The 25,596-nt window shown below is 36.6% G+C and overlaps 1 protein-coding gene across 1 annotated transcript; it reads left to right on the top strand.

The window, feature by feature from the left end:
- The first annotated feature begins 3,201 nt into the window (after positions 1-3,201).
- On the top strand, positions 3,202-21,224 carry LOC137390199 (polycomb complex protein BMI-1-B-like). The gene is made up of 8 exons (XM_068076490.1): positions 3,202-3,300; positions 4,132-4,254; positions 8,230-8,326; positions 8,413-8,516; positions 11,973-12,078; positions 13,629-13,773; positions 17,071-17,151; positions 20,590-21,224. Exons 2-8 carry the CDS (start codon positions 4,143-4,145, stop codon positions 20,968-20,970), a joined length of 1,026 nt encoding a protein of 341 aa, XP_067932591.1. The 5' UTR covers positions 3,202-3,300; positions 4,132-4,142; the 3' UTR covers positions 20,971-21,224.
- Positions 21,225-25,596: the final 4,372 nt, after the last annotated feature.

The raw sequence follows: 25,596 nt of genomic DNA, 5'->3' as shown, positions 1-25,596 counted from the left end.
TAGAATGTAAAGACAATATACGATTATATTCATAGGCTTATTTCTCTACAACTGTGCGCTATTTGGTGATTGAGCTTACTTATTCGTGTGGCGACTACCTAAATGCATTAATGAAAGTGCATAGGAATTATCATTACTTCGCATTATTTACCATCAAGTCGAACCTTATCGTTTTATAACAGGCGTATTATATGCCTTTAACTTTAATTCCATTTTATGAGTAGGTTCATCATAGGTTTATCAACATAGGTATGTGCCTCTAAATAATTTTGAAATTTTGATTTACTGATCAAATCAAAATATTGTTTATTTTAAATGAAACTCCACATTTCTTGTCTTGGATTTTTCAAATGAAATAACATTAAAATCATAACAAAAATTTGTTCCATATATTCAAGTATAAACTATTTGAGACATCACTTTCTGCCTAGTTGTGGACAATTGGATGATTTGAGAGATTTCTGATTAAAATACCTTTTCAGTCTAGATTTATCTTTTCATAGCAAAATGAGTAAAAATATTTAACATGCTTTATTTAAAATAAAAGGATGCACAGCAGTAAATATCGGTGGCGCTGCTTCATAGATTTGTATACATAGACTACTGAAAATATTGTTGTAGATAAGATACTCCTAACCATGAAGATAAATAAGTTTGAATTCACCCACTACTATAAATGCATAGTAGCAAACATAAAACTCACTTTTTGCTTTATATTTTGTCAAAAATAGGGTTCCTAACTTGCATTCAAACAACAGTTAATGATAAAATCGCCAACATTTTTCAGAATACATGCACAATGTTCATTTTTATTAACGATTACATGTTTTAGGTAGACATTAAATACATCATATACAAAATATTACTTGTCTGTTTGACTGTGTTGGAACTAGTAGGGAAGCTATGCGAATCCCAATATAACTGCCAAAAGGGAGGTAATATTTTGGATTTTAAATCAAAGAACACAACTTCTCTAGAGAATACAAAATCTTTTTTAATAATCAACACTGATAGTTATAAATTATATTTAATTTTTAATAATACCATACGTTTTACTGGTAACCTTGTTATCGAAAAAGTGCTAAATGTAACTATTTATATTTAGGCATTTCTAATCGTTACCCTGGCCTTGGTAAGTGACTTCATTACTGAACATCACTTACATAGACTTTCAAATTTCAGGGATTTCAATTTATGTAATGTTGTTCGCTGAATTCGTCTTCCCTTGTTGTGTAATAAGACAAGGTCACATCTGTTGAAGATTGCATTTGTACAATCAAGTAGTCGTGGGGTATGTTTGCAAAATATTAATCTGTTTTAGGTAGAGTTTAACCAATCTCATAGTTGCAAGACATCGTCACTCATCATAGTCATATCCGCAAAATAATCCTCTACCATAGGGCAAACTTTGCCATTGTTTAGAGATGAACCAGCACTTGATTATTTTTTTCTGCTAATTGAATCAAGAGCTGGTGAAGTCTTCTGTGCACACCTAGATGGCTCCTGATAGCCTTCACAACCATGCAATATAATACATAATCTATAGAGCCTCGCTCATATAACTTCTCACATGCTAGCTGCCTGCGGCTCCTACAGGCCTACCTGCTGCTACCTTTTTTAGCACAATGTTTGATGACGTTGCTGCATTCATACAATGGTAGTATGTATACACAGCCCGCTTGACAAACAATTACATTTCCATGCTTGTTTCTTGGTCAATTTTCGATGACAAAGTGGGTGCAGTTACCATCTTTAGCTACCTGGATTCTTAATTAATAAATGGTCAATAATAAAATGGGCAGGTGGAATACTGCAAGTTAGGGTAACTAAATACCTGTTAATTAACTTACCACAAATATCCTACATATATTATATATATATACATATTCTGCCTACCTGCATTTCGCAATTAAATTTTCCCTGATCCATGGATATCTGGATCAGGTCCAACTCCTTTCACCAAAATCCATAAAACAAATAATGTTTCTACTTGTGACTATATTTTCTATTTTGCCATAGATGTATTCTATGAGTTGAGAATAAGGTATAGTACAACTAGGTAATTAGTACAACGAGTACCTGTATTCGTTTGGTCTGAAGAGACACTGGAAAGTTTCTTTGTTAAAGGTTGACTTGCAATAAAATTCACATTACAGTTATTTGGTATCAAAAGGTTCACCATGTCTTACTCTGTTGTGTTGTAAGTGCCAAATATGTGGAAATGTGATTACAAGCTCTTAAAAGCTCAAAAACGAAAAGCCACCGTAGATTGGAATCTCTTTATTTCAATGACGTAGCCATAAAATTTGGTTATCGTCTTGTCACGTATGTTCTCTTGTAAATTGAAAGGCCAATAAAAAGCTCAATATAAAACTTATTGAAGTACTAGTTTATGACAAACACTTCGGGTTTAACTGAAGACCCCGTATCAAATATAGATGCTCGCTACTTTACAGTTTTGTTTCGGTTTGGTCTAATCGGCAAGTCGTAATCTGATCATGGGACCCAATACTTCGAAAATAATTTTTGCAGCACTTTTCGATTATCACAGGTGACCAACAGTCTCAGCATGATTATTAGACAATGATATGTACTCCTTCGAGGTAAGGTTAAAAAATTAAATGAATTTTTACGGTACATTATAAGATATCACTGCTAAAAGTGACAGCTTTACAATGGCGATAAAACAGACGCGTAAGAACAATAGACATGGTTTTATTGAATGCGTGAAACCTCTTCTTATGAAGTACTCTTCATACAAAGTTTTCAAGTTACGAAAAATTTTTGGTAAAAAATTTGGTTTGACTTGCGATAGATTTCCTAGATTTAAAAAGCGTTTTGTATTTTGACCCGTTTCTTTCACATTTTGGCCTGTTTGTGTCGTATTTTGGCCCGATTGTTTTGTATTTTGGACTGTTAGTTAGTTGTGTATTTTGGTCTGTTAGCTTCGGCGGTCTCATGTGGCTGCAATTTTCTGTTCGTTTTTTAGCTTTTAAGAGCTTGTAATCACCTTTCCACATATTTTGCACCTACAACACAACAGAGTAAGACATGGTGAATCTTTTGATACCAAATAACTGTAATGTGAATTTGGTTGCAAGTCAACCTTTAAAGCTCTGCGTTTTTTGTATGACACGTTTTTTTCAGTTTGTAGCAATGTAAATAAATTTTTTACTTTCGCTTTTAAAACATTTATTTCCAGCAAAGCAAGACAACAATATAACACCCACCTTTTCTGACTTTTGTCCTCCTACTCCCCGTGGTCTTTGCTTATTCTTGTCTGATCAGCCAACGTTAAAGGTAAACAAACACCGTTTTTAGTTTTTGTTTGTTATTTTTGGTTTTTTCCATGTGCTTTATCATTTCATTATGTATAATATAATAATAAAATTCTTCATAATTCATACAAATATAATAGCCAAGTTTTATGGGATTTGGAACAGATTCGGGAATTTATATGGTAAAATTCATTTCTACTTACGGATTTTTTGCTTACGAAATGGTTTCGGAACAAAGCACTTTTGTAAGTAGAGGCTCCACTGTATATGCAACTTTTGAGTGTCCTTCTGGATTGGTGACAACATTACATGCACATAGTTGAAGGCCTTCAAGTAATGTGGGTTGGCACGATTTTCTTTTATATTGATTGACAGATTAGCCTTTGCTTGTCATGCAAGGTTTATTTTCTACTATCTGTTTATGCTGCAAAACAAGCGGCATTATCCATTTGAATTCTGTAGCTATATTTTTCAACTACAAATATGGATATTTTGAGTCTGAGTATAGAATAAATGATAAGAATCTAACTACAATGTAACTAATATTTTTGGCTCTAGTCATTTGTATGTGAATATTTTAGGAGCTCCATGTTTGGGAGTCAACTATCTGTTTCATCTCATCTATTTCAAGTCTTCCTAAACAGGCTGGGCAGCCAATTCTAAAAACCTAAGGTCATCATTTAGTTGCCTTTTAGTAGGTCGTAGTCTTATTTTGTCACAGAATCTATTATTATTGGTTGCATAGCTATCAACCAATGGGAGAGTGGGATAGAGCGGCATATATAACACTAGCTAATTGGCTGGTGCTGTTAAATGCAATCAGCTTGATGTGAATTCAACCTATTTTTTTTAGACCTGAACATAATGCATCGAGTGAGCAAGTTAAAACTGTCAGAGGTTACGCCTTACCTCGTGTGCAAGCTCTGCAGCGGCTATTTCATTGATCCATGCACAGCTCAGGATTGTCTGCACACGTGTGAGTGTTTATGTATGATCCATTTTTGATCTTTCTCCTAGTTTTTTTAGCTCTGCGCAGAGCCATCAACTGGCTGAGTTTTTAGTTCTTGTTGATGATAATACATCTGGCTTCCCATTTCTTGTCAGCTCAGCATTGTAGTGCCAGTGAGGGAAAACTCACAAAGTATGCTTTTAAAATGGCTACGGGAAAAGTATGTAAAGTATTTTTAAAAACGTTGAATAATACAATAGGCCGGAGGAATACTGCAAATTAGGGAGACAAAAAAGCCTGTTAACCAAATATCTACAATTATTTTACATATGTTATATCTACCTTAATCGGCTCACATGCATTTGGTAATTTAATTTTTCATGATGTATGGATATCTAGATCAGATCTAATTCCTTCCACCAAAACCTTTATGATAAATAATGTTTTCGCTTTTGCTTATGTGATGGTCAGATTCCACCCACCTATCACTGCAGCTGTCGAGGAATTGTAGTATTTTTGAGGATTGGGGTAGGCAATGGTACATGAGAACCAAGTGGTGAAGGCCACATCGCGAGTCAGTATGTGTATGCCTCTATGAAAAGCTATTGAAATATGTAACCTTCAATTGTAATCAATATTTCATGTTTATAGGCTATGATAAGCAACCACTTCCTGTATAACAGACTAATTCGATATGTGACCGAATTGTTGTTATTGGATTTTTCTCAAATTTTTTATAATCAGTTTTGTAATTATTATGTTGCATCGCGCATCGTTGAAAGCCAATACACGATGGACACGATAACTATTAGACCGATTATAAAATAGAGCCCATAGAGAGTATCAGAGTAACTCACAGCTAAATTTATGGCTATGTGTAGGTCTCAACTACTGGCTGCTGCTCATCACAATACATACCGCTGCATACTGATGCATGCACTATGCACATACTGGTAATCAGCAACCAGATTGACAGTTCTGTTAGAAGAATATGTAATAAGACTTCACACTCTGCATTGCCTGCTGTTCATGATCCAGCCTGTCTCCAGTACTATTACAAAATCATTGGATGCCGCTAATTTGTCATTGGGTGTCACTGATTGGTCATTGGGTGTCACTGATTGGTCATTGGGTGTCACTGATTGGTCATTGGGTGTCACTGATTGGTCATTGGCTGTAACTAATGGTCATTGGATGTCACAACCAATTGTTGGGTGTCGCTACTAGTCATTGAGTGTAGCTACAGGTCATTAGTTGACACTACTGATCATTGTGTGTCACTACTGATCATTGGGTGTCACTACTGGTCATTAGGTGTCACTACTAGTCATTAGGTGTCACTACTGGTCATTGGGTGTCACTACTAGTCATTGGGTGTCACTACTGGTCACTGGGTGTCACTACTGGTCATTGAGTGTTGCTACAGGTCATTGGGTGTCACTACTGTTCATTTGGGGTCACTACTGGTCATTGGGTGTCACTACTGGTCATTAGGTGTCACTACTGGTCACTGGGCGTCACTACCTGTCACTGGGTGTCACTACCGACTTTAGATGTCACCACCGATCGTTGGGTGTCACTACTGGTCATTAGGTACTAGTCATATGTACCACTGCAAGTTCTTGTATGGTGCTAAAGGCCACTGGTTGTTGCCACCAGTTTTTGTTGTTGTATGTAGCCATCAATGGAACATAACAATTAATGGGGCACATGATCTTCTGAGGAGAAAGAGAGTAACCAACACTGAGCACTGGATGTAGATTCTGTGTTTGCTATTGCAAATGTTAACATTATTTTACATAATCTCTTGGCTGTTCTCTGTGTTACTTTACTACATCATAAACCCTTTTCATGTTTAAATAATTTGTTAGCAGAAGTCCTATTAAGCAGCTATACATGCTAGATATAAGATTTGTTTCGCATTAAGACTGGACTGCTCCATCAAACTGCAGTACTCAATAATTTTTCAGTGTATTACAATTTTCTAATGCACAGTAGACGTTTTCTGCTGCTGTAGTTGTGCTCCTATTGCAAATTGCTTACTGCGATCCACTGCACATTTACTTATACATGTAGTGCACTGCTAACACCACTACATACATGTAGATATCTAGGTCTTACTTAGTAAGACCAGCCAAATATTTACTTCAACTGCAATGCATTTCACATCTGGGCATCTGTGAGAACTTAGCAATTCCCAGTTATGATTTCTTTCTCATGGTCACAACCCTGTTAAATATCCATGTAGCCTGCAGGTTAGCGATGATAGTTAATTATTTTAGCAATGTTCATGCATTGACGAACAGGATGTGCCAATGTATTTGTATTTGATACAAAGTTAATCCCTTTTGAGATCTGGTCAAAACCACTAAAGGTTCAAGCAAATGTTCTTATAAGAATGCACTGTGTATATATGTATATTTTTTATAATATAATATTTTTTTGTATATATACATGTATGTACTAAAAAAAATACCGTAAAACCTTTATTTGAGCGCCATCTTTATTTGAACGCCACTTCCATTTGACCACCGCTATAGGAGAAGGGTTCAAAAATAGTGTGCTACCCTTTAATTGAATGCCACCTCTATTTGACCGCCACTTTGACATTCTTTTCCATTTGACATTTTTTTCTTTATTCAACTATCGACACGTAAAAGTTTTGCTCTGCTAAAAATATTTTGGACGCTAATATCGAGTAGTTAAGCAATGCAGAATAAAAATTGAGATCTGAAGACATTGTGCAAGGTATTGAACAGCCAGAAGAAGATGAAATGGTTCCAAATGAAAGGAACGATCAGAACGCAAATGGCTGAGCTAACGATGCAAATATTTTTTGTTTCAAAAATGTTAATTTTTGTTTTTGCACATATTATAAGTATGGTTTGTTTATTTCACTTGTTCTTGAATCTGTATTTGTAGCATTTGATCGATTATTATTATATTAATTATAAATTTGCAGATTGGTAGCATATTATTTGATAGCATCATTGCGGTTATCTAAATCCGGCTTACAATGGAACTAACTATGGTTGATAACTCCTCTCTTATTACACATAAAAGCCAGTTTTGGCTGCCAACTGTAGCAAACATATCAATGAGTGCAATGAGCGTTTTTGCAACATTGTTAAATGTATATATTTATAATATAAAAGTATGCTTTCAAATTTAGAATCAGATAAAATGGAAAACTTCAACAAATTGTCACGCAGGGCGCAGGCTATAATATCATCGCGGGTTAATTGCAAGCAATAGAAATCAACTGGTAGAGATATTTCTCAACTTTCCAATGCATATTTCGGGATCTATGAAAAGATGGAGGTAAGTTAGCCGATTTCTTGTATCCAAAAGGGGTAATGTCGCTCTGTCTGATAGAGAGTGCACAATATAGGTGACATTCGCTTCGCCTGTGAAAGGGTTAAATTTACCTTCCCAAAATTCTGAAGAGCTATTTAAAAAATACAAAGCCACCCTCTTTTTGAACGTCACCTCTAATGAAGCGCCACTATTGGGGAAGAGTTGAGAAATAGAGATGTGGTGTTCTAATAAAGGTTTTACGGTATATATATAGCTTTATTGGCAATAATTTCATTCCAAAAAATGTTTATGTCAAGCAAGAATCATAAAACAAAAAAAGTGCAACAATTAGTCAATAAAATCAAATAAATATTTTGACATAGAGTTTAAAATACCTTTCTCTGCTAAGAGAATGAATATTAGGTGGAACATAGCTAAAGGAGCTAGCCATAATATTTTCAAAATAATTGTTGGAGGTTGTATGTAAGCTGAAATGAGTTGAAAGCCTGTAACTGTTGTGCAAAAATGAGAACACAAACCATGAAAAATATTAAAACCTTTAATTGACGTAAAATAAGCATATAGCATAGGTAAAATAAGATGCAAAGATTTAGAAAGCGAGCAACTCCGAACTCCTTGGCAGTGGACAACTCCGAACCCATTCAAAGCATGGAAACATACATGTACACATTGTATTTGTTTTAGTCTGCAAGACATGTATAGTGAAGCATTTGTACCAACACTGTACATGTCCCATTTGCGGAGTTGTCATACACAAGACGAGACCTCTAGAGATGATCAGGTGGGTGTCCAGCATGTTTCAGTTTTACCATAGCACTTGTCAGTCGTTGTCAGTTTTACTTATAGTCACTGATCCTATACTGGCAGGCACGATCAAACCATACAAGACCTTGTCTATAAACTAGTTCCCGGTGTGTTTGGAAAGGAAATGGAACGACGGAGACAGTTTTATGCCAACCACTTAGATCCTGGTGAGTAAAGCATATATTCAGGCAGATATTTCTGCTAAAACTTGTATCATGTGACAATTTAGGAGATCTTTAATTTATCTGCTGATCAATTGATCAAACATTGATTTACTCCAGTCAAAGTGTCAAAAGATGATGCTTTTACAATTGCTAATCAAAAAAGAATAATAGATCAGATGATTGATTTCCATTCATCGCTACCCGTGATCGGTGTCACTTTTAAACATGTTCTGTCCTGGTAAATCGGTAGATATTTGTGTAGAAAATGCAATGAAGGTTGTTAGAGCTTTGTTATTAAAGATACAACTTGCTGTTCCATCTTTAACACTTCCGGTTACAGGTTCTTATGTGAAACTAATTAGTTGATATAAGTAATTGAAGTATCAAGCAAAGGAAGCTCTTTTTATCCCACACCCCTTTATCGATGAAGTAGTCAAAATTCTTCCGGGTGTTGACAATGATGCTTTGCATTACACACAAAACCTTTATTGTAATAAACTCAAATGGAGCACGGAAAGCATATTCTACACTTCTACACAGTTTCGTTCGTTTAAAAATAAGAAACTGGCTAGGTACTGAAAAAGCTAGCAAGCTGGTATTTATATATCACATGTTCCACAGTGTTGATCACACCAAGAAAGAATATGCTTAAATATTCTATAGTGCCTTTTTGTCTTTGGCTCTCATTTGTACTTTATGTGAATCTGCTAGTAGCTCTACTTCACCACCTTATATATAGTTTGTACATAATAAGTTTATATGACTGTTGGGTGGAAGAAATGAATGAGTTTGTCAATTTAAAGCATGCAAGTCACTAATACTGAAAAGTGAGTTAACCAGAATTCTGATGTGCAATACACAAACAACCTACATGAGCCAAATATAATGAGAAAATCAAATTTATAAAAAAAATCGTAACAATCCTAAAAATTGATTTAAATCGAAAAGATCATTTAAAAAAAATCATGAATTTTCTAACCTAATATCAGCAGAAAAGGACAGCATATCTTAAGGTTGGTTACAATATAACATTTTTTCCAAAACTTGAAAGGTTTAATACAAAAGACCAGAGCAAATCTCTACTCAATCATTAATAGCAATTGCTATAGTATTAAAATCACTTATTTGTTAGCAACAGATCAGCTACACAGTTAATTACTATAATTTATACAAACTTTAATTTACAAACTTATACAAACCTTCACTTCCTAACTCTTGTAATGACATTGCTTTGATCAGCACATGCTTACAAGTAATAGCGATGGAAACAATGATGCTTGTAGAGTACACTGCTTATATAATCTGTTGAAGTCGTACGCATGTCATAAAACGATTGTTACAAAATGGCCTGAAAACGAATAACTGATTATTGACACGCTCGACGTAGCTTGTGTAAAGGTCATGTGAAGGTAAAATAAGTGCTGTAGCTTCTGTAAAGGTCAGCGTGTGTAAAACACCATTTAACATCCCTTCCGCACTGCATCGCTCTTGGTTAGTAGCTCTTATAGTGTAGATAAACCTAGCTTCAGCAATTCAGAAGTTGTTTGCTCGGGATAAGTTGAAAGTCGGTAGAGTCAATAAATCACAATTTATGTATACGGGGTAACGGAGCTTTATCATTGACCTGGTTTGACTAGTACAAGTAACATAAACATCTTATTTTGTATCAATGTGGGAAACATTTTTGTAACGAAATCCAGGTGTGTTTTTTTCGAGTCTTAGGGTATTTTTAATAAACCTTTCTTATTGTTAGTAGCAACTGGTAGTATAGCTAGGGTGAATTTAATTTTGTAAACATTGTGTTAAATCTCAGCGTACTTGACCAATGAGAGGAGAAGAATGCATGTCATACAATCATACCTTGACATATGAGTGTTCTAACATTTGAAAAATTTGAAATACGAGAAAAATCCTGAGCAAGTTTTTGTTGTGATGGATGAGACAAATTTGAGATATAAGCATATGAGGCGGCTTTTGATGTGATTGCTGGTTGGTCAACTATGTGAGAGGCTGATCGGTGTTTCTCGTTTGATCAGTTTGAAAAAGCTTTGAAAGGTCTGGCTAAAAGCTGAGGTAAAAGCGAGTCAAAAAGGGAGACAAACATACTGAAACTGGAATAAGAAAATTAAAACCTGAAAATGAAAACAAGATTAGAATTAAATTGAGTGCGCCCTGAAATGAAAACTTATTTTTAAGTGTGTATTTCAGCCGCTAAGTTCGTTTAAGTTAGATTTAAAGTTTATGTTACGTAAAGTCACTGAAGTGTAGTGTACCAAACGCGTTGCTGTCAAGTCACTCTCACATCACTGTTTGCCGCTATGTCTGTCTCGCAAATAATAACTCCATACAGTTTTGTACATAATGATGCTACATTTTATCGCAGATCATAACTCCTAGATATGTACACCGATTTGTTTGTGAACGTAGGTGGTGAATTGGAACAATTAGAAACATATTTTCCTTTCAATATCCTGTTTTAAGGTGTTTCTTTTCCAGAGTGTTGGACAGGTTACATTCATACCTCAACATATGAATGCCCCACCGTATGAGAAAATCGAGATACAAGCAAAATTTCGAGAGAGTTTTTATTTTGAAATATGACATAACTTTGAGATTTGAGCTAGTTCTCTATTCGAGAGTATGCGAGAGACTGCTTTTAAGTACAGCATCACTCAGTCTTTTTCGTTGAGTCAGTGTGATAAAAGATTTAAAGAGGCAGGCTCAAAGTCATAGTAAATTCGAAGCCGAAAAAAGATTATAAAACATGAAAACGAAGACAAAATTATATTCAAGTTTAGTAAAACTTAGATTAACGCGCGTGTTTAGTAAGCAAAATTCATTAGTCAAATTCAAGGTTTATGTTATGCTACATAGTGTCACAAAAGTCTAGTGTATCGAACTCTTTGCTGTTAAGTCGACATAGTGGCTAACAGACATAGTGGCATAGTGGCTAACAGAGGCTCACGCCTCTGTTAGCCACTATGTCTGTCTCGAAGGTAAGAACTCCGTACAGTACTGTACATAATAATGTTACATTTTATTGCAGATAATAACCGGTAAATAGGTTTTTGTTACTTTGTGAGCGTAGGTTGTGAATTACAACAATTAAAAACCGTTTTCCATTGTGTAATCCTATTTTATAGGTGGTTTTCTCATAGTATGGGAGCAGATTTATTTGATCTAATTATTTTATATAGGAAATCTTGCATTGAGATATGAGACAATTGACACATGACCTCAGTCCCAAAACGCATTAAGGTCGTATGTCTTGGTATCACTGTTCGAAGAAACTTGGGACACTGGAGATAGTTCCGGTGTCATTGAGAGTATGTTATGAGCTATATTAGGATGGACATATCACTCCTCACAATGGCACCAGCTATCGGCACTTTTTGTCAGAGCTTTTGCTGGTCGTGTTAACTGGATGTAGCAATGAAGGGCATCCAACTTTCTTGTTAGACCCAAACACACAAGGAAACAGCGAGGAACGAGGAGAGGTTAAAGAAGACAGAGAGATACTGGCTGACGATGACTGCATTAGTATGGCCCTTGTACATAGTCCGAAGTATGTAAAATAATTAGACCTATACCGTATGTAGATTGGTGAGACCTTCTAAACTAAAGAATGTGATAGAATGCACTGAACTCAACTCTCTGTAAGGTACGATTGCTGCATTGCAGTCGAACTGTTTGGGACATATCTTGGGTGTTTTTATCGTCAGCTCAATACGATATGTATAGAAGAAGCGTAGAAGAAGCTAACTTTTCTTAAGTAAAATAGAAATATTCTAGTCGAACCGTAGTAGCTGACCTTGGGACTGACCAAAATGTTGGAGTTTTAAATGCACTCAAAGTTGACAAAAATCTTAGAGGCTGACCTAGCCATGTGGCAATGACAGACAATGAAATGGTGTGGTTTAACTTCCCTTCTCCTAGGCTCTTGACCATTCAAGTATTAAGTAACACATCCTGTTGGTAGAATCAAATATGTAGTTCGCTCTTTCTTCCTATTCATCTCTTTGTTTCTCCACATTTGTTCTTATATGCCGCAACGAGATTCATGTCAGGGGTAAATAATACAATATTGTTTGTATTGATTCTTAATTATGTTCTTATTATGTATATATTATTATGTTATATAAGTTTTTAATCCTGTTTAGATACAGGTTGTGTCTGGTGTTGGGTACTTTTTATATTCATGACGGTTTAAAACTAATGCTATTGTTTCTTATGTGAAGTTTGCGGTTGTCGAAGTTGAGTCAGAGGTCAAACACCACACTTCAACAAATAATGATTGTTCATTGATTTAGCACTATATCAATTTTTGAGCTATATTTGAGAAAATATGTGGTCTGCTACATAGAAAAATGTAGCAGACCTACATACAGTATGCTGTTGAATGATGAGTTTTGTGCACAGGTAGCTCCTGCCCTTTTTTTATTCATTTCATCATGCCATATATTTTGGTCATCCACATTTATTTGAATGCTCTTTGCCAGCACCGGCTACGTATCTGATTACTGTCATTTAAGGCTGGTTCACACTATATCGTCGTGTCTCGGCGTTGATGCCACAATACTTCAGTGAACGTTGATGATAACAATGTTCACACTATCACAAACCTATCTGCGTTTGCATTAGGAAATACTCCGTGATGTAGTGTTCCCATTTTTCTTTTTAATTTTTCGCAAATAAATCTTTTTGTTTTTGCGTGCTGGAATTAAATACTAGTCTCGCAGTGACTATCATAAACGGATATGAATACATCACGCTATCGGTGACCGTGAATTGCCATCGCCGAAATTGTTCACATTTAAAAGGCATTCGTCAATGCTCGGCAAAATATCGGGAAAGTTTGACATCTGCAAACTTTCCCGACGTGTCCGTGATACTTCGTCGATGCTATCGACTCACGGTTCACATAATCGACGATGAACGCCGAAAGGAAAACCCTGACAGACAGTGATATAGTGTGAACCAGCTTTTAGTTATAAGCTAGCTTGCTGAGTGACAGCTGGTACACAGCTACTTTCCTCTTTCCTAACTATTCAGGGTTATTCTCCCTTTGTTCTTCTTCCATGTATCCACTGTTTTTGAACGATACTATCGCTGTAGTGGGGATGCGAAAACTTCAGCTATGACAGGGAATGACATGGAGAATCAATGCCCGACTACATATCTCAGGTGCCCTGCCAATTTTACAATCTCAGGCTTAAAGAAGCTAATACAAGCCAAGTATGATCTTAGCCCTGAATATTTGGTAAGATCTGGTTTCTACTCCTGAAACAAACATAGTCAGTAGTAAATGACTACTTAGTATTAATTTTTCATAGCAGGAGGTCGTGTTAACCGAAAAAGGTTTGCTCCTAATCATGGTTGTAGATATATGTAGTGATAATAAGGTTTAAAATTCTGGATCATTCTGTATTGCAAGCACTTTTGCTATTTGCTATCTTAGATGTACATGTAGCTTTGCCAAGATAGCAAAGATTTTGTGGTTTGATAGCTATATAAATCACTTGGTGTGCTTTAGGCAAGCTAGAGCTTCTAATTCAACAACTGGATTAAGGTTGATGGTTAAGGCGATTGAGTCAACCTTTTTAGATGTTTGCTTGATATTATCGACCAGCAATGATTAACACTTGCAATGTGAATGGCACCAATGATATACAGCCCCAAAGGATAGCCGACGGCGCTCATATGGGCGGGGTTTAATTATGAAGCTCTGTTGGGATTAACCCGAACACGGCACCCGAACAAACAAATATGCTGAATAAAGCACCTTGTAAATTTACGAATATTATGAACTATAGTGGTTATTTTACTTATCTGTTGAATTCATTTTGTTGTCAAATAAATATAGTATCCCAATATTGTCACCGTTATGATCAGTCAGTTGCCATTCACAAGCATTCGTGATATTAATAGTCACAATCGTAAAATAGCTCAAATTCGGTTTTGCATTTAGATTTTGAGTATGAAAACTACACTGCACAGCTTTGTCTGCTGTCCCATCTTATTGGCAAGGTAAAACAATGTGAAACCGATGAAAGACTTTGTCATTTTATATTAGGGGTGGCAAAATATTAATCAAAAACTAGAAAAAAAATGCCGTTGTTCGGGTAATTATATTCAACTTTAGGCATATACTACGACCTTTACTAATTTTAAATTTACTAAAAGTAGGTAATTTGAAATGTTTTATTTTGATTAGATACATTATTTTGGTTAGGTATTACCCCTACATTGCAGAAATTCAATGTTTGCTATTGTGACCCGCGGGGTCTACTGGCTGAATAATCTAATGAAACGATAACAGCGATTCGTGTTTTCTAAAACCTAACAAGGCAACGCGACCGCCCCCCGAGAGTTGTGTTTGCTTTGAAACCCAGGCTAGCACAATCCTAATAGAGCTCCATAATTAAACCACGCCCATATGATAGCCGTCGGCTATCCTTTTGGGCTGTATATCATTGATGGCACTGTCATTCAGACGTTTTGCATAGATTTAATAGTGGCTTATGCTATGTAAGACATTCCCAAAATGTTGCCAAGCCAGAGATGTCTTAGTCAGTGACCTTTTCATATATAACAATATTTATTTGGTTGTCTCGAAGGCGGCTGCTGATATCTTTACAATCTATAAATTTCAAAGTTTGCCTGTCATCTCTGCAGTAATGTAATAGCGATAAAGTTTTGATAACGACAATCTGCCTCGCGGAGGATTTGAGCTTATAAAGATTGCAACCACAAGTTTGCTATCACACAAACATAACCACAAGGCTAATCCATTATCCACGGTATCGTTATCCACGGTATCGTTATCCATGGTATCGTTATCCACGGTATCGTTATCCGCGGTATCGTTATCCGCGGTATCGTTATCCGCGGTATCGTTATCCATGGTATCGTTATCCACGGTATCGTTATCCACGGTATCGTTATCCACGGTATCGTTATCCACGGTATCTTATCCACGGTATCGTTATCCACGGTATCGTTATCCACGGTATCATTATCCACGGTATCGTTATCCACGGTATCTTATCCACGGTATCTTATCCATGGTATCGTTATCCACGGTATCGTTATCCACGGTATCGTTATCCACGGTATCGTTATCGCGTTTGCAGGTTATTAGCTAAATGGGTATGGGTTTTTTATTATTAATTATTACATTTGTTTTTATTTTAAGTTATTTAAGTTTTTAAAAAATTCGTTGCTTTTGTAATTTGTTATTTTCAAATGTCCTGTTAAGCTGTGGTCACACGATGGCCGAACCGACTTAGGTTTGGTTCGGAGGTTGTTTTACTTCGGTTCGGCTAAGCCACATGTCACACAGCATCTGAAGTCACTTCGCTTCCTAGATACTATACGCATGGAGACAGGACACTGTTTCATTGGTAGTTTTTGTGTATTTGAGCTAAATATTTCTATTGTAAACAAAAAACTTTGAGGAACAATTATTAATTATAATTACGCAGAAGATTTATCAGCAGATTGTTCAGCTGCTCAAAATAAATCACTCGATACAAAGATTTTGCCAACTCTTCCCATCAACAAAATTATGTTTTTTGTTAACATATGAATATTTTTCTATGTTGAGTACATAACAAACAGAAACAGTCTTTATCATAGTACTGTGGTTTTACATAAATAAATCAGTCAACCATTCTTCATCAGGATGAGTATCACACATTACTTTTATTCTACATGAAAAAAAACTACAACCATTCTCTTGCATTTATGCAAAACTTAAATGCAACATCTTACATTTATGCAACACAATCATAAGTCCCATTTCTCGTCAATCATCCTATTTCTTTTTTAACTTTGCTCACACCCACGTGAGGAGAAATGTGACGCGTGCTTGCTAGAATTTCAACCAGCCAATAAGAGCAAGGGTTCGGCCTCGAAATTTCAAGCAGGACTGAAATGGTTCGTTTCGGCCAGAAATGTCTTCGGCCGAACAGTTTACAGCTGACAGCGACGTTGTTTTTCGTCGTTTAGTTCGTCTCGGCTCTCGTGTGACCACCCCTTTACACTTCTTTCTCCGATTTCCCCTAAGGCAATCACTAAACCTACAACGTACTGCCCACTTCACTACTATACCAGTATTGAAAGGTACTGGTATTGTTGTAGTAACAAAAATTCCACTTTGCAAAGGATTTGATTTCAGAATCTTCTGTTCTAGAGTCGTCGAGTTTAGCCATTAAACTATGGCAGTCACCTGAGTGTAGTGATCAATAATGGTGAAGATATTCATTACATCGGTTGAAATATGCATACCGATATTGGGTCACACGTAACGATTAGCAGCTGGCCTCACTAGGTCCTCACAATGCCCAGCGTTTCACAGGTAATAAAAACAGCTTATAAACCGTTGCAAGTAATGTAGTGTAAAGGTAATGTAATGTTTAAAAGCTGTTTTTGTTACCCATGCAACGCAGGGCATTCATCTAGTACAATATATATATGTAATGAAACTGCGCAGGCTACAGCCTACATGTCTTCTGTTTATTCCATAGGTAAGCATTCTTGTGTGCTTGTTGTTTAGATAGATGTATTCCACTCTGAGGAACCACTCAGTGATGAATACACGCTCATGGATATTGCCTACATCTACACCTGGAAAAGGGTATGCAATAAATTAAATATTCTATTGTGTTTAAATGTATACCATATTTTCCGAACTATTAGCCGCTACTTTTTTAGATGTTTTGAGCCATGCGGCTTATTTAGAGGCTGCAGCGATTCTGCGTTTTTTCTTTCGCCGCTAGGGGTGCACTGTCCGGAATTAGAATCAAAACTAAAGAAAAGTTAAGCAAAAAAGCAGAGGTTGATTTTTTATTCAGCTAGCAAATAGAACACGGATGATAAATTACCAACTATTAATTATTTTTAAATTCCTGCCCCATCATTATGGAACCCAAACAGAGAAATTCGTATGAAGCAAGTTTTAAGCCGAAGGACATCTTGCTATCCAGGAAGAAAACCGCGCGGCTGCACTCAAGCTTGTTAAAAAGCACTGTTATGAGTTATGCGGCCTATACAAAAGGTGTGGCCTATGTATTGTTTTATTATCGTTTTTGTAAAAATAGAGCAGACGCGGCTTATATGGGGGAGCGGCTAATAGTCCGGAAAATACGATTATTAGGATGTGATGAGTGGGACGAGGGGTGATGAGAGCGTTTTGTCCCTCCATCATGGAAACAATGGATAAAATAGAGATTTTCATTTTCTGACTTGCTTCCGCTTTCATATTTTATTGAAATAGTTTTTTCCTGAGATAATTTATTTCATTTATGGTAGTCTAATTATTTGACATACATGTAGGCACAACTCTCCGATTGGGGAAGTTTTAAATAAGTGTTATTATTGAGCTAACATAAATGGCATACTGTATCTTAGTTTAATCTCCGCTTGTTGTCTGTCTTATTGCAGAGTTTGATATCATCTAGCCTACTTTTAACTCATTCACATTCGACTAATTTCTAGGGAATATACTCCAAATACACTTGACTCATTCACTAAAAAGAAAAGTGTAGTTTGTATAAAACAAACCTCCAAATCGACAGAATTAAATGTTAATAATAATTTTTAAAGATGAAAAGCTATTTTGTCAATTTGACTTACGCAGTCCTTCACTGTCTTACCTCTTCTGACTCTGCATATTCTGAAAGTTAGTCGTGATCAATCAGGTCGGATGTCGCCATGATGTTTTCCAGTTTAGGTTGATGTTAACTTAGGTTTAGTATTTTGATTATAGCAATTGCAGAAGATATCAATGAAACAAAGTTTTTATTTTTTTTGATTAGCCAGATTTTATGTTACACTACCTATCAAAAATTTTCTTTTATAACTAAGATGACGATACTTGGAATGGTTGGAGTTCAGAAGCGAGATAACTCCCGTTGGTAGCCTAGCGATGATGAAAATTCACGAGTATACTCTTGATAGTTACTAATGAGTAAAGAATTGGGCAAATGATTTCTCACTTGTAAAATTTGCATGACACATTGTTACTGCCCACCAATTAGTCCCTGACGAGGTTCTCCTTAGACAACTTGTCAATTATAGCTGGCCATATGAATTATGTGACGAGTTCAACAAACTCTTGTCTCTGGCGATCTAGTGAAGTTGTAGCTATGCTTACACACAAGGCTTGAACTTCTGTGCTCTACTAATCTAGGAGTTGCTTACTCTTGACTAACCATATTCGCAATATGAAGACGCTCATAGGCTCTCATACTGTCGTTTATACAATTCTCACAATCGTAGCATTGCTCTATAGCATTGCTCTATAGTATTGCTCTATAGTATTGCTCTATAGCATTGCTCTATAGCATTGCTCTATTGCTATCTAGCATTGCTCTATAGCATTGCTCTATTGCTCTATAGCATTGCTCTATTGTTTACACAAGATATTGTAAGCGTAACTGTCAATTGGAAAGGTCAGTTGCTCTGAAATTCTTAAATTGGCTATGGTAATAGTGCATGAAAATTGAGCAGATGTCCTTCTTGCCACCAGTTGAGTTACCTGTAGACACCTTAATACCACAATCACTTCCTGTTGAGATCAAATAACTGCTTCTATGTTGAGGTGCAGCTGTGTACAAAATCCACCGTCACCTTGAAACTCTGTCATCAGTCGATCCATAACACTATTACTTGTTTATGAATATTTGTGACACGAACCGGTACCATTCTAGTTCCTAACATATTTCTTCGGCGGTTGTTCAACTTTGGTAAACAGACAGACATCTAAATTAGAATATTCCTAAACGTTTATGTGTAGGCGAAGTAGTTATGACTTTATAAGTTTATGGTTTTGATATTGTTGGTTAACAGTCATCAATCTCTGTCGAGTAGTAGACATTTGATTTATGAATATCTTGCGGGCACCTGCAAGCTGTTGTCATCCTTAGACATAGATGACATGTGGTTGGGCAACTAGAGTAGGGGCTTGTGTTCAACAAGGTGACTGTCTACTGGTGTAAGCTGATATAAGCATTGCTTCCTGGTCTCTTGTAGAGATGACCTGACTGACAGCGGGCCAAAACAAACATCTAATATATAACCTAAATTGATACATTTATTACTCTGCCACCCGAAATCACATCAAAGACAGTGGAACAATCTAATAATAAACTTAAGATGTTTCGGTTGTTTAAGGAGAGTAGGTATTAGTAGAAAGCAAATGTTTATTTGTTAATGGTATGTTTTTTGGTGCTTTCTTAAAAATATGCTTAGGCAAGATTTCATATTTTTTTCTAGTAATTCATATTTGTGAACAGGTTTACGCTGCTGGAATTCCTACAGAGATTACGTTTGATCTTGTCTCTGGAGTTGTTTATGTTTTGATTGCTCGGTTATTTCTAAATTGACAAGAATAGCGTTATGCATTTTTTAGAAATAAGATTAATTGTTAGTCAGTTTGACAAATTTTTAAATCACCGCAATTAAATTAAAAAAAACGGGATGCATATGTTGATGACATCATCAGAATCAATGCAGTCTCATGGGTTATGTCTGTTCGCAGACAAGCGAGGCAGTTTTGGCCAGTCTATTGTTAATGACTTGGAAATGTCGGTTAACAGTATGCATAACGACTAGCGGTGCCAAAATTGAACATTTTTGCGCTGGAATGAAAATGAGTACACGTTTTAATCGGTGAAAAATTCAGCATTAATTATAATAAGTCAAAGGAAGTGTTTGCCTTGCTAGGGTTGATCTGGTTTATACGGAATACGCATTATATTAAGCATTATATTACACATTATATTATATATTACACATATATAATTATTATTATTTATTATAATTATTATAGAATATTATTATATTATATTATGCATTATTAATTATTATATTACATTATATATCTCGTATGTACAGCGATACCGGGTCTGTTGTTAATTCAACACTCCGCTAATTTATTTTATAGCTTTGAGTCAGGGATTTGAAAAGTCTTAAACTTTCAAGGCTTTTAAGGTTTGCCTTCATGAGAGCACACACAACAGTATGCAGAGATACATGAATCGCCTGCCTAACACCCCTATTTCTGCTCTTGTAGCGAGGGCCTCTTCGTGTCTTCTTCTCCATTTATCAGTTCGACCCACTGGCAGCCAATGAAAAGCTCTCGTCTATAGCAGCGAGCGATTCATCAGCTACTAGATCAGTCATAGAAGTATCCGATACTGTGACCATAACAGAACTTAGCAAACCTTCAGAGATAAAAGACACTACAAATGCTGCCACAGCAGATGCTCCACCTTCGATTAATACAGATCTAGCAGAGCGGAATGGTGACTTACGGAGGGGGGTGGATGAGGAACCTGAGCAAAAAGTCTCAGCAGATTCTGTTGCAACGCAAGATGTTGAGGCTATGGACACTGGGTCTCCTGCGGCTACCCAAGAGACATCATTGGCCGCCATGACAGTTGACAAAGATTAGGTTGTCAACTTGTTTACAGAGTTTAATGGAATTTAATCATGTTCTGTAACGATCTGGAAAGGGTCTGTCAGTCAGAGATCGCTAGCTACCATTTACTTCCTAGTTGATAAATTGACGCTCCATAGGATTACTAGATAGAAAAATCTAATCACTCATGTCTGTCAGAATATTGCACATTTTTCTTCTTACTCCAGCTAAACCGACGCTTCACTTATATAGGTGGGAGTCGTCTCTTCATGTCTTCACTTAATAAATGGCTAGCAAATGCTAGAGTTGTACAGCAATGCACTGACAATACATCCCCAAGCTAAGTCGTCGATACCTAAGTGTAAGCTACATGCTTTCTTAAACTGGTGGAAAGGCCAGTAGGTTAGCTGCCTTTGAAAAGTAAGTGAAAAGTTTGTAAACAAGTAGGGTGCCAGCTACAGAGGGGCAGGTTTCTTTTAGGTCCTTTCATCTGAGGCAGCATGCTGTCAGAATGCATCAGATAATTTATAGACATAAAGGTGATAGCAAAAGTGAATTGATATAACATGTGTGGCCAAGCGGTATATCGATGTATTTGCCTCATTGGTGGTGTTTGTCTTGAACTGAATTCTAAGTGTTCTTATCGAGTAACAAAAAATACTTTTTACTGGAAATGGCGGTTTTGTGAATGAACTCTGTTTTCATAATGAGATCCTGAACAGGTAGGAAAAGGTGGTGAGATCTAGATAGCTCTTGCAGTGACAAGTCTGGAGCTATGAAAATATACAGCTTTAGCATCATTATTAGTGGCTATTTTGCTTTTCTCATAAGTTACTGCTTTCAGATCTGAAAGCAGTAACTTATGAGAAGTCAAAAGTCAGATCTGTTTTTTTCTGCTGGGTAATTCTATTGCTTAGATATGTCTTGCAAACATTTAAGGTACACCCGCGTCTAATAATAGTCCAATGTCTGCAAAATTCACACTTGGTCTTTATCTGATAACGTTTGACGTAATTTTGTCATATGCATGTTGGTTTGGAATAATTTATCTCATACAAGATACGACCTAAAGGTAATGTATACGTTTCCTTAGTATTCTGTTTCAACTACATGCTACTCACCAGATAAGATAATAATACCCCTAATGAATAACCATTGCTTTGGCTCAAGCAGTAGAACATGTTGGGCTAAATCACTTGTTCAGTGCTGTTTGCATATGGTCTCCATAGACAGCCTATACAGAGAATAGCTAACTTTCCAAATGTAATGTAAAATTGGAGCAAATGTTTAACAGACATGAAGTTTTTAGAAAGTGAAAGTCATGCAATGGCAAAGAGTGAAGCGAGTAAATATATTATACTCAGCAGGAATAAACTGACCAGTTAAATCCCGCTTATATAATGATCAGTTATATCCCGGCTTATATACTGACCAGTTATATCCCTGCTGATATACTGATCAGTTATACCCCTGCTTATATACTGATCAGTTATATCCCTGCTTATATACTGACCAGTTATATCCCTGCTGATATACTGACCAGTTATATCCCTGCTTATATACTGATCAGTTATATCCCCGCTTATATACTGATCAGTTATATCCCTGCTTATATACTGACCAGTTATATCTCTGCTGATATACTGACCAGTTATATCCCGGCTTATATACTGATCAGTTATATCTCTGCTGATATACTGACCAGTTATATCCCTGCTTATATACTGATCAGTTATATCCCCGCTTATATACTGATCAGTTATATCTCTGCTTATATACTGACCAGTTATATCCCTGCTGATATACTGACCAGTTATATCCCTGCTTATATACTGATCAGTTATATCCCTGCTTATATACTGATCAGTTATATCCCTGCTGATATACTGATCAGTTATATCCCCGCTTATATACTGACCAGTTATATCCCTGCTTATATACTGATCAGTTATATCCCTGCTGATATACTGATCAGTTATATCCCTGCTGATATACTGACCAGTTATATCTCTGCTGATATACTGACCAGTTATATCCCGGCTTATATACTGATCAGTTATATCCCTGCTTATATACTGATCAGTTATATCCCTGCTTATATACTGATCAGTTATATCCCTGCTGATATACTGATCAGTTATATCCCCGCTTATATACTGACCAGTTATATCCCTGCTTATATACTGATCAGTTATATCCCTGCTGATATACTGACCAGTTATATCCCTGCTGATATACTGATCAGTTATATCCCTGCTGATATACTGATCAGTTATATCCCTGCTGATATACTGACCAGTTATATCTCTGCTGATATACTGACCAGTTATATCCCGGCTTATATACTGATCAGTTATATCTCTGCTGATATACTGACCAGTTATATCCCTGCTTATATACTGATCAGTTATATCCCTGCTTATATACTGATCAGTTATATCCCTGCTGATATACTGATCAGTTATATCCCCGCTTATATACTGATCAGTTATATCCCTGCTGATATACTGACCAGTTATATCTCTGCTGATATACTGACCAGTTATATCCCGGCTTATATACTGATCAGTTATATCTCTGCTGATATACTGACCAGTTATATCCCTGCTTATATACTGATCAGTTATATCCCCGCTTATATACTGATCAGTTATATCCCTGCTGATATACTGACCAGTTATATCTCTGCTGATATACTGACCAGTTATATCTCTGCTGATATACTGACCAGTTATATCTCTGCTGATATACTGGCCAGTTATATCTCTGCTGATATACTGACCAGTTATATCTCTGCTGATATACTGACCAGTTATATCTCTGCTGATATACTGACCAGTTATATCTCTGCTGATATACTGACCAGTTATATCTCTGCTGATATACTGACCAGTTATATCTCTGCTGATATACTGACCAGTTATATCCCTGCTGATATACTGACCAGTTATATCCTGCTGATCAGCTGCATCCTGCTGATATGGTAATTTGTTGCATCGTTGCTGGCTAACCTTTGACATGGCTATTCATTCCATCATTAATTTTCTCAAGCACTGCTCTTCTAGCTTGGTAACAAGCAGGCCATTGACCCCTTCCTTCTCCTTTTCTGATATGCCAAGAGATGACTGATGAGACATTTTGGGTGGGGCCATATACGTGGCCCCAGACCAAGAATGAAGTCTTTCAACTGCAGCATTTCATTGCAAATACTTTTTTGCTTCTTGTATCAATCATAGTGACCTGAGACCCGAGCAAGCATATATCATTTGCTGGTGGCATGCATGTCTAAGCGGTCGTCGATACCTTTTAGTTTATATATCAAAATGAATTCTAAAGTGTCAATGGCATGAGCTGCAATTTCTACATGAGAACGGCTCTCAAGCAAATGCTACCATCTATTCAAAACAAGCTTCAACAATGTTTTCCTATGCTAAAATTAAAGTCACAGCGTGGCTTTCACTTGTATCACATTTGTTGTATCACTGACATAAATCAAGTATTGTATTACATTACAAATGCGCAGAAATAATTTTGGTTAGACGCAAAATGTATTCTAAAAATAAAAGCAATAGTCGTTGGGTATTGTCGCTATGTACGAGTATATTGTTGAAGCATATAAAACAATGATGTTGTTTTTGGAATGTTGTCCATAGCCAGTTAATATTAAAATGGATAACACAAAGAGAAGAGGTCTCTATAAGATGAATTAGCGCTAACTTGGACCGTCTTGTGTGAAGCCTTGTGTATAAGTTCTGCAAAGCTCTTCCGGCGTCAGTATTAAAACCTTCTGATTCCTGGTTCAGTATCTCTCGTCGGTCCCAGCTGTGTCTTGGTTCAGAATCTCTCATTGGTCCTAGCTGTGTCTTGGCTCAGTATCTCTCGTCGGTCCTAGCTGTGTCTTGGTTCAGTATCTCTTGTCGGTCCCAACTGTGTCTTGGTTCAGTATCTCTCGTCGGTCCCAGCTGTGTCTTGGTTCAGTATCTCTCATCGGTCTTAGCTGTGTCTTGGTTCAGTATCTCTTGTCGGTCCCAGCTGTGTCTTGGCTCAGTATCTCTCGTCGGTCCTAGCTGTGTCTTGGTTCGGTATCTCTTGTCGGTCCCAGCTGTGTCTTGGTTCAGTATCTCTTGTCGGTCCCAACTGTGTCTTGGTTCAGTATCTCTTGTCGGTCCCAGCTGTGTCTTGGTTCAGTATTTCTCGTCGTTCCTAGTTGTGTCCTGGTTCAGTATCTCTCGTCGGTTCTGCTGTGTCCTGGTTCAGTATCTCTCATCGGTCCAAGTTTTGTCTTGGTTTAGATCTTTTGTGAAAATGTTCATGAGTACACACAGGTAATAATGCTTATGAAGTCATATAGCACAGCCTGCTGTGCCTCATGCTGTATACCATGACATGCAGGAACTTATAGACAAAATACTACATTGTCATACCACACAACGAACCAAGTTACTATATTTCACACTCTAGCTTATACCATTTCATACCTCAGACTATATCACACTAAACTTCACACTGTATCACACTAAACCTCACACTGTATCACACAGTATCACGCTAAACCTCACACTGTATCACACTAAACCTCAGACTGTATCACACTAAACCTCACACTGTATCACGCAGTATCACACTAAACCTCACACTGTATCACACTAAACCTCACGC

Source organism: Watersipora subatra, chromosome 3 (genome assembly GCF_963576615.1).
Source record: "Watersipora subatra chromosome 3, tzWatSuba1.1, whole genome shotgun sequence".
In the NCBI taxonomy this organism is placed as follows: Eukaryota; Metazoa; Bryozoa; class Gymnolaemata; order Cheilostomatida; family Watersiporidae; genus Watersipora; species Watersipora subatra.
Note: the sequence above shows the minus strand (reverse complement) of the source record. Positions and strands in the feature narration are given on the sequence as shown.

Excerpts from the sequence above, each read along its gene's own strand:
- LOC137390199 (XM_068076490.1), top strand. The coding sequence starts at position 4,143 with ATGCATCGAGTGAGCAAGTTAAAACTGTCAGAGGTTACGCCTTACCTC. Across the intron at positions 8,517-11,972 it reads TGCCAACCACTTAGATCCTG|ACCCAAACACACAAGGAAAC; the intron begins GTGAGTAAAGCA and ends CTTTCTTGTTAG. Across the intron at positions 13,774-17,070 it reads ATCTTAGCCCTGAATATTTG|ATAGATGTATTCCACTCTGA; the intron begins GTAAGATCTGGT and ends CTTGTTGTTTAG.